General features: G+C 38.8%; 1 protein-coding gene across 1 annotated transcript in view; it reads right to left on the bottom strand.

The window, feature by feature from the left end:
• Nucleotides 1-13,003, bottom strand: part of LOC123528578 (SCO-spondin-like) — a 122,311-nt gene that overhangs the window by 83,061 nt on the left and 26,247 nt on the right. Inside the window, exons 10-13 of the mRNA XM_053520907.1 lie at nucleotides 10,245-10,328; nucleotides 9,644-9,793; nucleotides 1,747-1,830; nucleotides 1,152-1,301 (exon numbers count right to left, since the gene is read on the bottom strand). Of these exons, the coding sequence (XP_053376882.1) occupies nucleotides 1,152-1,301; nucleotides 1,747-1,830; nucleotides 9,644-9,793; nucleotides 10,245-10,328 (468 nt within the window). The remainder of the gene's footprint in view (nucleotides 1-1,151; nucleotides 1,302-1,746; nucleotides 1,831-9,643; nucleotides 9,794-10,244; nucleotides 10,329-13,003) is intronic.

Here is a 13,003-nt window from a genome sequence, read left to right as displayed (position 1 = left end):
CAATATAGGCCCGTCATAGCAAATTTCTTTACACTAGCATCTGTATTTTCATATGATGTTTTCATATGGATTTTTTTTTGCCAATTATGAAAAAGTTATAATATAAGTTATTTATAGGGAAAACAAAGGGAAGTTAATCCTGAAAGACAAATATGTATGATATAAGTCCGCATAAAACTCTTTACCAGGTAGAGATAGGTCAAAATACACCTAAAAATTGGATGTAACAATCATGTTGTACCGCAGACAAGTGGTCTCGATTTTTCCCTACCACCAGTAATAATAAAGGTACAATATCAGCTATTTATAGTAAAGCAGAGGGAAGTAATTCTAAAAACAAAGGTGGCTCATGGTGGTAAACATTTGTGCCAAGTTACCTCAAAATCCCTTCATGAATGGAGAACAAATGCTCCGGATAAAGTCATTCTTGAATTTGACTTTTGACGTCGAAGTGTGACCTTGACCTGAAACCTAGGTACCTGGTTCTTGTGCATGATACTCTGTCTAATGTTGGTGAACATTTGGGCAAAGTAATATCAAAATATATTTTGAGTATATTTTTGAGTTACAGATTGGACAGGAAAAAAGCTTTTTGGCCTTTGACTACCAAGTGTGACCTTGACCTTTCAGCTAAGAGCCGGGATTTGCGCATGGCACGTTGTCTAATCCAGGGAAATATTTGTGCCAACTGATACTTAAATCCTGTTTTCCATGACAAAGTTATAGACCAGCCAGAAAAATAACAATGAAATTTAAGCTTAATTTAAGCTAGGGTTCCGGGTGTTGCGCACAACAGGTCGTCTCATCATGGGAAGCATATATAAAAATTGTGTGGGTTTTTAATTATAAATGAATAAATGAAGACCTAAATTAACACTAAATAGAGCACTACTTCTTAATGTTTTAATGATGTAAGGGCATTGTATTTTGACAGAAGAACTAGAGTGTTTGTGTACTGTAACCCCTATCATCATTGTTGTGATAGCTGTATGTTATTTCCCATTTGGTATATGAATATATGGACTGCAGCTGTGACAGATTGTCATAAATAATGTTTTACTCTGTACATATAAAGCCATGTGTGGTTATTTATATCACGTACATTCCATCTAAGGCATCAAGTTCCATAAAATAAAATTACTGTTACTTACCGACACAATCGCCTAAATTGCATGCATACACACTCCATGATTTTCCCACGCAATCTGCTTTACTTCCGGTGGAGCACGTACGTGTCTTTTCACCATATCCTGGTCCGCAAGATGCAGAGCAAGGAGTTTTATTGCTCCATTCTGACCATACTGGAGTAAAGTAATTTCATTCGGCAACTTCCGTACGATTACGTATTCTCCGTATGCAATTTCGGCAGTCTTCGGCTGGTTGTTCGTATGAAATTCATGAGCAGCCGAAAAATGCCGAAACAGGATTAGGAGAATATGGAATCAAACGAGAGTTGCCAAATGTTATTATGGGTCCTTAAAATACACATTGCGAACGGTGTAGATACTTAAATGTATTTAGAGAAAGTTTGGAAGTTTTGGAAGTTTTTAAATGTTAATATTGCTTGCTAACTCCAAAACCTTAGCCCCAACGCGCGAAAATAGCTCACGAAGCAGAACTCTGTAAGAGCAGACAAGACACGTGTTGTTGATTTTTTCCGGCTTACGCAGAGCTAGCTTTTTTGTGGTTTTTATATTGTCTGACTGCTAAATGCCGAGTACTGTAGAGACGACTACAGTTACTTACATGCCTGACCTGATTTTGTTGCTGTTAGTGGTGTTGTTGATGCACTTGTTGTACTTGTTGTTGTTGTACTTGTTGTTATTCTAGCTAAAACACAGAAAATTGTAAATTGTTTAGAAATTCAAAATGATAACTGTTTGATACAAAACTTATCACTAAAATTAGCTTAAATCTACGTATTCACGTATTTATTGACGTTTCTTGATCGTCGCTTCGACGTTGATAAAGATTTTGTTTATATCAACTTAAAAAATAAAACGTAAAAATAAAAAATCTTTTAAACTTTTTCACGTTTCTTTTCTATTACAAGTTTAATATGTGGACGAAGGAGGACAACTCTCACTTGTCACAAATATGTACCTTTTGTACATAGGAAATTGGAATTTCTTTGATAAAATTCTGTTGAGGTTTACTTTTTCTTAAATACTACAAGTCCTATCGCAGTGAAACTTTGTACACTTCTTAATTATCATTAGATGAGTCAGCAGTTAAAGAACCATGATAATTTGTTCACATTTCGTCAGAATTATGTCCCTTTTAAATATAGAATTTATGTATTTATTTTTTTTTTGTTTAGTTTTGTTTTATTTTGTTCATTCCTTTTAAAGCTATAGCTTTGAATCGTTCACCTTTCTTTTTCACAAGAAGGTGAATATAGCTCTGAAAGTGTTCACCTTTCTTTATCACCAGAAGGTGTTTAATTATAGCTTTGAAAATTTCACCTTTCTTTATCACCAGATGATGATGATGAAGGCCAAGTATCATGACTTTTATCTTCTTTATTGCCTTTTGTTTTAAGCATTTACAGACGAGCGTTTGCATCCTTAGGCGGTGCTCTTGTAATAAATTGATAATAGCTTATAATCATCATCAACATCATCATCATCGTCATTGTTATCAGCATTATTATTATCATATTTTTTTCATTAGGTATTAATAAACTAATTGCTTGATTATCATCCTGTGCTCGCCACGATATTTCATATTTCCCATATCCATTTAATTCTTGAAGGATAAAATTTGTATTTCAATAAGTGTCTTTGTTGATATAATACCCGTTTATTTAATAAAAGTATTTTGTATGTAAAGAACTTAACCTACCTTCATGCGAAATAAAGGGCAAACATCTAGGAGTTGCTTTATAAGGTCAGTGAAGAAGAATATTGCCGGCTTCTTTTTGGATTTTTTTTTTCAAAATGATGCAATATTGTTTTTTAGGAAAACTACAAACACACATTTATGTTAAGATTTTATCCAACATATCAGATTTTCAGAGACTTATATTCCCAAAAAGACCTATATCGCTACTATAGAAAAAGAAAGAAGGGTGCTAATTTTTATATAAGAAAGCTAAATTTCATTAAATACAACCCGCTGAATTTACTCCTTTTTGCTTCTTTCAAGGTCACTTCTCGCAACGTCGCCATTTTTACTTGGCATTCTAAGGATTTTTTTCTCAAGAGAAACGATGATGAACCGATTGTCGATTTTACTAACCGAAAATCGGATGTTTGAACGGTTTATCTATTTACCTTTTAATTCCAAAACTTAGTATCTTATTCAAAATATTGAAAATTCTAACATGGCTCGATTTGCTTTCCAGTTAAACAAAGAAGAAAATCGAGCTTTGTATATTCTGCGATAAACAACGGTTGATGCGCTTTGTTTATTTGTTTTTGGGTTTAACTCCATATTTCAACAGTAGTTCAGTCATGTGACGGCGGGCAGTTATTAGTAATCTAACCAGTGTTCCTCGATTCTATACCAGTATAAACCAGTTCTCCGAAAGTAACTGCCAACTTCCCCACATGAATCATCAGAGGTGGAAGACGAATGATTTCAGACACAATGTCTTTTATCAAATCGTCATGGAGAACAAACGCCCCCGCCCGGGGATTGAACTCGCAACCCCGCGATCCGTAGACCAATGCTCTCCCTACAGAGCTAAGCGGGCGGGCTACGGCTGATGCGCGGACCGGTAAGAGAACATTATGACGTCAATTATGACGTCAAATTGCCCCATGACGTTATTATTACAAGTTGAGTATGTAGACGAAGGATGACAAAGTTATGTTCCAGTTGTACTTAGCAATTTGAATCCCATTGACATTTGATCTCCAAGTGTGACCTTGGCATTTAAGCTAGGGTTCTGTGTGTTACGAATAACGGTTGGACTCATCATGGGAAACATGTATGCCAAGTAATATTGTTATCCCTTTATGGATGACAAAGTTCTTGACCGAACACAAAACAGATCCTGTTCGTGCCATGTTAACATTTGACTGCCAAGTGTGACCTTGACCCTTGAGCTCGGGATCTGAAAGTTATGCATGGCATATTGTCCTGTTATGGGGTATATTTGTGCCATGAAATATAAAAGACCCTTCATGGATGGTAGAATTATGTGTCGGATAGACAAAAAAAAGCCATATTGTCATTTGACCTCCAAGACTGTCCACTCAGTGGCATGTAGTAACTGCGAGCAGTGGTTCCACAAAGACTGCATGAAAATGTATACACTTGTCTATGAAGCCCTGGAAACCCTGACGTAAGCTGGTACTGTTTCAGTTGTGATATACCAAACTTTAACTCGAGCCTCTTCGATGATACATCAATAAGTGACCTCTCTGACTCCTCACACTCCACACTCAACAGCACGGCCAACAGTTCTGTTGATATTGGGCCCCTTCAACAATCATCATCACCAAAAGTAACTGCTCAAAACCTTAATCGACACCAGAAAACCAACATCAGAATCCTTACTATCAATGTCCAGAGTATTAGGGTTAAGCGGGAAGACTTCTGGCAACTGCTGCAGTATACTGATCCAGACATTGTCATCGCAACAGAGACATGGCTACAGGGGTCTGTGTACGAAAGAGAGGTGCTGCCTGCCAACTACAGATTTGCAGCACGAAAACATCGCCCCATTATCACCAGATGCAACATTGACGCATCACAGATTGATGTGGAGACCCTGGCAGATTTGTAGCAGCATCAATACCGTGCGAAAGTCTAAAGAAACCTCTGATCGCCTGTGCAGTGTACCGCCCACTAGATAACAACATGGACACTATGAAGGAGATCAAAAGGTGTATATCCACCATCCACAGCAACCACAATGACAGCACCCTCTACATAAGCGGTGACATCAACCTTCCAGATATTGAGTGGGAAGACAACGTTGTAACAGGAAATAGATACCCATTACCTCTCAGCCAAATGCTTATTGATATGCTACAAGACGCCCAGGGCAATCAAATAGTCAACTTTCCAACAAGAATTAACAATACCCTTCCCTGATCAATGAGTGTACAGCAATACCCGGCATCAGTTACCACGACATCGTCCTAGTTGATGCAAACACCATACCAACAAGAAGAAACCCGGCACCCAGACTCATCTACCTATGGAATAGGGAAGACGTGGATAGAATGAGATTGCACCTGACCGAATTCGTCTCCCAGTACACAGCCACATACAGTACTACCACTCCAATCAACCGCCTCTGGTCAACCTTCACGGATGAATGCCTAAACACCTTTAACTCTTTTGTACCATCAAAAAATGACTTCGTCAAGGCACAGCCAACCTTGGTGCAACAGAACCAAGCGCAGACTATCGCGTAGAAAAAAGAAAGCGTATAAGAAGGCTCGTAGAAACAAGAAGACAGAAGACTGGAACAGGTACAAGTCCTTACAGACCACTGTAAAGAAGGAGTGTAAGACGGCATACACTAAATATGTCACAGATCTTGTTACTGAGGACAAGTCAAAGAAGTTGTACTCTTTTGTCAAGACCCAGAAAAGTGACAACACAGGGGTGGCACCGTTGAAGAAGAATGGAGTCAACCACGTGGATGCAGCAACCAAGACAGAACTATTGAATGACCAGTTCTCCTCCGTATTTACTTCGGAAGACAACTACACTCTTCGAGACATTGGAGAGTCTCCCTATCCAGATGCCTCTCCCATACATGTGAACACAAACGGAGTCCTGAAGTTTTTACAGGGACTGAAACCTCATATGGCAACTGGTCCGGACAATGTCTCTAGCCGATTCCTGAAGGAGATGGCCCACCCACTGGCCCCGGCGCTCACGCTTATTTTCCAGGCCACTTTGGACCAGAGAAGAGTACCAGATGACTGAAGATCAGCAAATGTCAGGTACATCTTTAAGAAGGGGGACAAGGGGAAGCCGTCCAGCTATCGGCCAGTCTCACTAACATCGGTGACTTGCAAACTCCTCGAACATATAGTCTACAGCCAACGAATGCGTTTCTTCGATGACCACGACATTTTGAGTACCAGGCAGCACGGCTTTAGAAAGAAGCGATCCTGTAAGACCTGGCTCATCCAGTCTTGACAGTGGCAACCAAGTTGACGCAATACTTCTAGACTTTTCCAACGCGTTTGACAAGGTTCCTCACAGACGACTTGCCCTCAAACTCGACCATTACGGGGTCCGCGGAAGGACGCTAAACTGGATCTCAAGCTTCCTTAGCAACAGAGCACAGCAAGTGCTAGTAGATGGGAAATCATCCAAGCCTGCCCCCGTGACCTCTGGCGTACCCCAGGGCACAGTTCCACAGGAATGGGAGAAAACCTGGCCGATGGAGTTCAATCCAGACATATGTGAGGTGGTGCGATTTTCAAATAAACGAGGGAACACACAGGCATCATACTTCATCCATGGTAAAGAATTACGGACCACCAAGAAGTCAAGGTACCTTGGCGCTACACTTTCTGATAACCCCTCATGGAACAATCATATTAACACCATCTGCTGCAAGGCAAACAACACCATTGCCTTCTTCAGTCGCACATGTCTCCCTGTCATCTCTCCATGTCTCTCCATCAAGGAGGCTAGCTACAAACCATACGTAAGACCACAAGTGGAATACGCACCCACCATCTGGGACCCATACCAAAGCCAATGTGACTAAAGTTGAAGCAGACAGATATGTATCTGGAGATTATAATCAAAGGAGCAGCGTTACTGCCATGCTTGACACACTCGGCTGGGAACCACTACAGATCAGGAGAAAGCAGGCCAAGGCTGTCATATTGTACAAAATTTTCAACAACTTAGTTGCCATTTCAAGAAACCCTCATCTGAAACCTCAAGGATCTTCCACGAGGGGCCACTCGATGCGATTTGTTGTTTCTTTCTGCCGCATCAACGCCATGAAAGAGTCCTTCTTCCCGTCCGCCATCGCACTGTGGAACGGACTCCCGGGCAGTCTGGTCTCGGCACCCACCTTGGAAGCATTCAAGGCCGGGATCTCCAAAACAACACTCTAAGCCGACTGAAAATAGTTTTATCCTGTTTTCAACCTTGGGTGCCCTCCCCACCTTGTAAATAGTTAGGCATTAAGGATGCGAGTATGTTGCGCATGCAGCGATGCATCGTCAATGGAAGAAGAAGAAGAATTGTCACCTTGACCTTTGAGCTAGGGGTCCGGGTTGTGCACATGGCACGTCGTCTTATCATGGGAAACATTTGTGCTGAGTAATATTGAAAGGCCTTGATAAATGACAGATTTTTGGAACGGACACGAAACATTTGACTGCCCAGTGTGACCTTGACCTTTTGAGCTGGTCGTCCGTGTTTTGCGCATGACACGTCGTGTCATCATGGAAAACAATTGTGGCAAATAAAATAAAAATCCCTTAATGAATGACAGAGTTATGGACCGGACACGACATTGCGGACGGACGGAATGACGGACGGATGAGCGCATTCCTATAGTCCCCGAAACTGGTTTTCAACCAGTAGGGGACTATTAAATGTGTGTGGGTTTTAAATGTAAATGACTAAATGAAGACCGAAATTAACATTAAAGAGAGCACTACTTCTTAACGTTTTAACGATGTATTGGGCATTGTATTTTGACAGAAGAATTCAGAGTTTTTGTACACTAATGCCCATATCATCAGTGTTGTGACAGCCAAGTGATTGTTATTTTCCATTTGGTACATGTATATATGGGTTGCAGCTGTGACAGATTGTCATAAATAATGTTTTTCTCTGTAACATAAACCCATGTGTCGTTATTTATGCCACGTATGTTCCATCTAAGGCATCAAGTTCCATAAAACAAAATTACTGTAAGCAAGCGTGCAAAATGTCACAATATACGCCGGTCATAGCAAACTTCTTAACACTAGCATCTGTATTTTCATATGATATTTTCATATAGATTTTTTTTCGGCAATTATGAAAAAGTTATAAGTCATTTATAGGGAAAACAAAAGGAAATTAATCCTAAAAGACAAATCTGTATGATATAAGTCCGCATAAAACTCTTTACCAGGTAGAGATAGGTCAAAATACACCTAAAAATTGGATATAACAATCATGTTGTAGCACAGACAAGTGGTCTCGATTTTTCCCTATAGCCAGTAATAAAAAGGGTACAATATCAGCTATTTATAGTAAAGCAGAGGGAAGTAATTCTAAAAACAAAGGTGCCTCATGGTGGTAAACATTTGTGCCAGGTTACATCAAAATCCCTTCATGCATGAAGAACAAATGCTCCGGATAAAGTCATTCTTGAATTTGACTTTTGACGTCGAAGTTTGACCTTAACCTGAAACCTAGGTTCCTGGTTCTTGTGCATGACACTCTGTCTCATTTTGGTGAACATTTTGGCAAAGTAATATTAAAATTCCTTAAAGTATATTTTTGAGTTACAGATTGGACAGGAAAAAGGCTTTTTGGCCTTTGACTTCCAAGTGTGACCTTGACCTTTCAGCTAAGAGCCGGGTTTTGCGCATGGCACGTTGTCTAATCCAGGGAAATATTTGTGCCAACTGATATTTAAATCCTGTTTTCCATGACAAAGTTATAGACCAGCCAGAAAAATCCCATTGACATTTGATATCCAAGTGTGACCTTGGCCTTTAAGCTAGGGTTCCGGGTGTTGCGCATGACAGGTCGTCTCATCATGGGAAGCATTTATGTAATATTGTTATTCCATGAATGAGTTCTAGACCGGACACGAAACAGATCATGTTCATGCCATGTTAACATTTGACTGCCAAGTGCGACCTTGATCTTTAAGCTCAGGGTCAGAAAGTTGTGCAAGGAATAATATTATTGCCCTATTAAGGGGTACATTTGTGCCTAGTAATATTAAATCCCCTTCATGGATGGCAGAGTTATGAACCGGATAGGAAAAAAGCCTAATTGACAGTTGACCTCCAATGGTGACATTGACCTTTGAGCCAGGGGTCCGGTTTTTGCCTATGACACGTCATCTTATCATGGGAAATATTTGTGTTCAGTAATATTAAAATTCATTGATGAATGGCAGAGTTATGGACCGGAAACGAAACAGACCCTTTTCATGCCGTGTTAACATTTGACTGCCAAGTGTGACCTTGATCTTTTAGCTAGGGATCCGAGTTTTGCGCATGACACGTTATCTCATCATGGGGAACATTTGTGTTAAGTAATACTAAAATCCCTTAATGAATGCCAGAGGTATGAACCGGACACGACAGTGCGGACGGACGGAATGACGGAAGGAAAAGCGCATTACTATAGACCCCGAAACTGGTTTTCAACCAGTAAGGGACTAATAAAAATTGTGTGGGTTTTAAATATAAACGACTAAACGAAGACCTAAGCACTACTTCTTAATGTTTTAATGATGTATTGGGCATTGTATTTTGACAGAAGTACTAGCGTTTTTGTGCACTGAAACCCCTATCATCATTGTTGTGATAGCTGAATGCTATTTCCCATTTGGTATATGAATATATGAACTGCAGCTGTGACAGATTGTCATAAATAATGTTTTACTCTGTGAAAATAAAGCCATGTATGGTTATTTATACCACGTACATTCCATCTAAGGCATCAAGTTCCATAAAATAAAATTACTGTTACTTACCGACACAATCGCCTAAATTGCATGCATACACACTCCATGATTTTCCCATGCAATCTGCTGTACTTCCGGTGGAGCACGTACGTGTCTTTTCACCATATCCTGGTCCGCAAGATGCAGAGCAAGGAGTTTTATTGCTCCATTCTGACCATACTGGATTAAAGTAATTTCATTCGGCAACTTCCGTACGATTACGTATTCTCCGTATGCGATTTCGGCAGTCTTCGGCTAGTTGTTCGTATGAACTACACGAGCAGCCGAAAAATGCCGAAACAGGATTAGGAGAATATGAAATCAAACGACAGTTGCCAAATGTTATTATGGGTCCTTAAAATACACATTGCAAACGGTGTAGATACTTATATGTATTTAGAGAAAGTTTGGAAGTTTTGAAAGTTTTTAAATGTTAATATTGCTTGCTAACTCGAAAGCCTTAGCTCCAACGCGCGAAAATAGCTCACAAAGCAGAACTCTGTAAGAGCAGACAAGACACGTGTTGTTGATTTTTTTCCGGCTTACGCAGAGCTAGCTTTTTGTGGTTTTTATATTGTCTGACTGCTAAATGCCGAGTAAAGTAGAGACGCTTCCGACTACAGTTACTTACATGCCTGACCTGATTTTGTTGTTGGTGGTGGTGTTGTTGATGCACTTGTTGTACTTGTTGTTGTTGTACTTGTTGTTATTCTAGCTAAAACACAGAAAATTGTGAACTGTTTAGAAATTCAAAACGTTAACTGTTTGATACAAGACGACTGAGCACTATTATTAGCTTAAATCTACGTATCTACGTATTTATTGACGTTTCTTGATCGTCGGCTTCGGCGTTGATAAAGATTATTTTATATCAACTTAAAAATGAAAACGAAAAAATAATTTTTAATTTTTTCACGTTTCTTTTCTATTACAAGTTGAGTATGTGGACGAAGAAAGACACTCTCACTTGTCACAATTAAGTACTTTTTGTACATAGGAAATTGGAATTTCTTTGATAAAATTATGTTGAGGTTTACTTTTTCTTAAATACTACAAAAAAACAAAGACAAACATCAAACAGGGAATGCCACGAACCAAAAACGCAGCCTCCCCAAAACGAAACCTACAGCACGCAGACGTGCACACCATAAACACACACACATACACGTGCACACACACAAAGCCAATACACGAGGACAAAACGAACAAACAAAGGAACACACACACATACACGCGCACACACACAAAGCCTACACAAGAGGACAAAACGAACAAACAAAGGAAGACAGTGGGGCACCGCCTTGGAACGGTCAGTGGCATAAACACCACTGGGGAGCTTAAATCGGTTTATGGTGCGCACCCAACCTCACTCTTACCCCCCCCCCCCCCCCCCCATGTTCCAAAGACACGGGACAGTGTAAATAAAAGTAATCCCCTCCAGGTTAATCTCTAACACACGTAATGGAAACAAAAAGGCATGGCATGTAAAACACAAAAATGCTCATGTATAAAAATATAAAAAGCAAACGTTAAGAACCAAAAACGCATGTACTCAATGCCTTTTCAGAAGACAGAGCAACAAGAGAAACACCCTTAAGGGCCCGACGAAACAGGCCAGAAGACAGATATCAAAACAGTTCAATCCTGGTAGGATTTAAAAACTGCTTATCATAGAGTCCTCCCCCTCTTCCATCAGACACAATCAAAGAGGGAAGCGTAGTGTCCAACTGTAAACGGGTTGAACACTAAACATGCGGTATGTCTCAAAACACTTGGGTCGTAACCTCTTTTAATAAAACGTTTTATAAGTTTACCAAATACATTTGGAAAATTGACCCAAGATCTTACGAAGTTTGTTAACCTCATCCCCATAAAAAACGGGTTTAGAAATACCTTCTCGCAGAAGTGTCTTTAATTTACTATTGAATATTAAAACTAAATCAGAATTACGATAGTAAAATTTAGCAAAATATTTACGCAATTTGTAATAACGGTAGCTTTGCTGAAGAAGTTTACTTGTAATATATAGATTACGTTCATTGAAATGCTTGACATGACTACACACTCTGGCAAACCGAATTAATTGAGAAATATATACCCCATAAGATGTAGCCTGAGGTACATCCCCATCCAAATGGGGAAATTTTACAATACTAAAGTTAAAATCATCCCACTTGTCATACATTTTGGTATGTATAATATTGTCATAAATAGAGAGGTGTAAATCTAAAAACGAAGCATCAGTATCCAAATTGTTAGTTTTAATTAACTGAAGCTCCCTAGGATAAACAGTACCCACCAACTGACCAAAAAACGGATTATCCATATTAAGAATATCATCCAGATAGCGTGATGTATTATTAAATGCAGTTATAATATCTGCCTGCGTATCTGGAGAAAGGCTCAACACAAAGTCTCTTTCATAACAATATAAAAACAAATCTGCGACAAGCGGTGCACAGTATGTTCCCATGGGAATACCAACTACTTGTCTAAAAACTGCATTCCCAAACCTGATATAAATGTTGTTCAATAAAAAGGAAAGGGCTTTACAAACTTCGTTAATGTCCACATTGTATAATGTTTAAAAATATTGCTAGTAAAAAAAGCTTTATCAAAACTGCAAGCGAGAAATGTAGCATTCTCTCTGGCAAAAGTCTTTAAAATTAGGGCAGTTAGTTTGTCATTTATTAAGTTATGTGGTAAAGTGGTATACAAAGTAGAAAAATCGTATGTACAAGTCCTATAGCAGTGAAACTTTGTACACTTCTTAATTATCATTAGATGAGTCAGCATTTAAAGAACCATGATAATTCGTTCACATTTCGTCAGAATTATGTCCCTTTTCAGTATATAGAATTGATGTATTTATTTATTTTTGTCTAGTATTGTTTTATTTTGTTCATTCATTTTAAAGCTATAGCTTTGAATCGTTCACCTTTCTTTATCACCAGAAGGTGATTATAGCTCTGAAAGTGTTCACCTTTCTTTATCACCAGAAGATGATTATGAAGGCCAAGAATCATGACTTTTATCTTCTATATTGCATTTTGTTTTAAGCATTTACAGACTAGCGTTTGCCTCCTCAAGCGGTGCTCTTGTAATAAATTGATAATAGCTTTATAATCATCAACATCATCATCATCGTCATTATTATCAACATTATTATTATAATACTTTTTTCATTAGGTATCAATAAACTAATTGCTTGATTATCATCCTGTGCTCGCCTCGATATTTCATATAACCCATATCCATTTAATTCTTGAAGGATACAATTTGTATTTCAATAAGTGTCTTTGTTGATTTATTACCCATTTATTTAATAAAAGTGTGTTATACGTAAAGAACTTACCCTACCTTCATGCGAAATAAAGTGCAAACATCTAG

The sequence above is a fragment of the Mercenaria mercenaria genome, chromosome 13 (genome assembly GCF_021730395.1).
Source record: "Mercenaria mercenaria strain notata chromosome 13, MADL_Memer_1, whole genome shotgun sequence".
In the NCBI taxonomy this organism is placed as follows: Eukaryota; Metazoa; Mollusca; class Bivalvia; order Venerida; family Veneridae; genus Mercenaria; species Mercenaria mercenaria.
The sequence above is the reverse complement of the archived record's forward strand: the minus strand, read 5'-3'. Positions and strand labels throughout refer to the sequence as shown.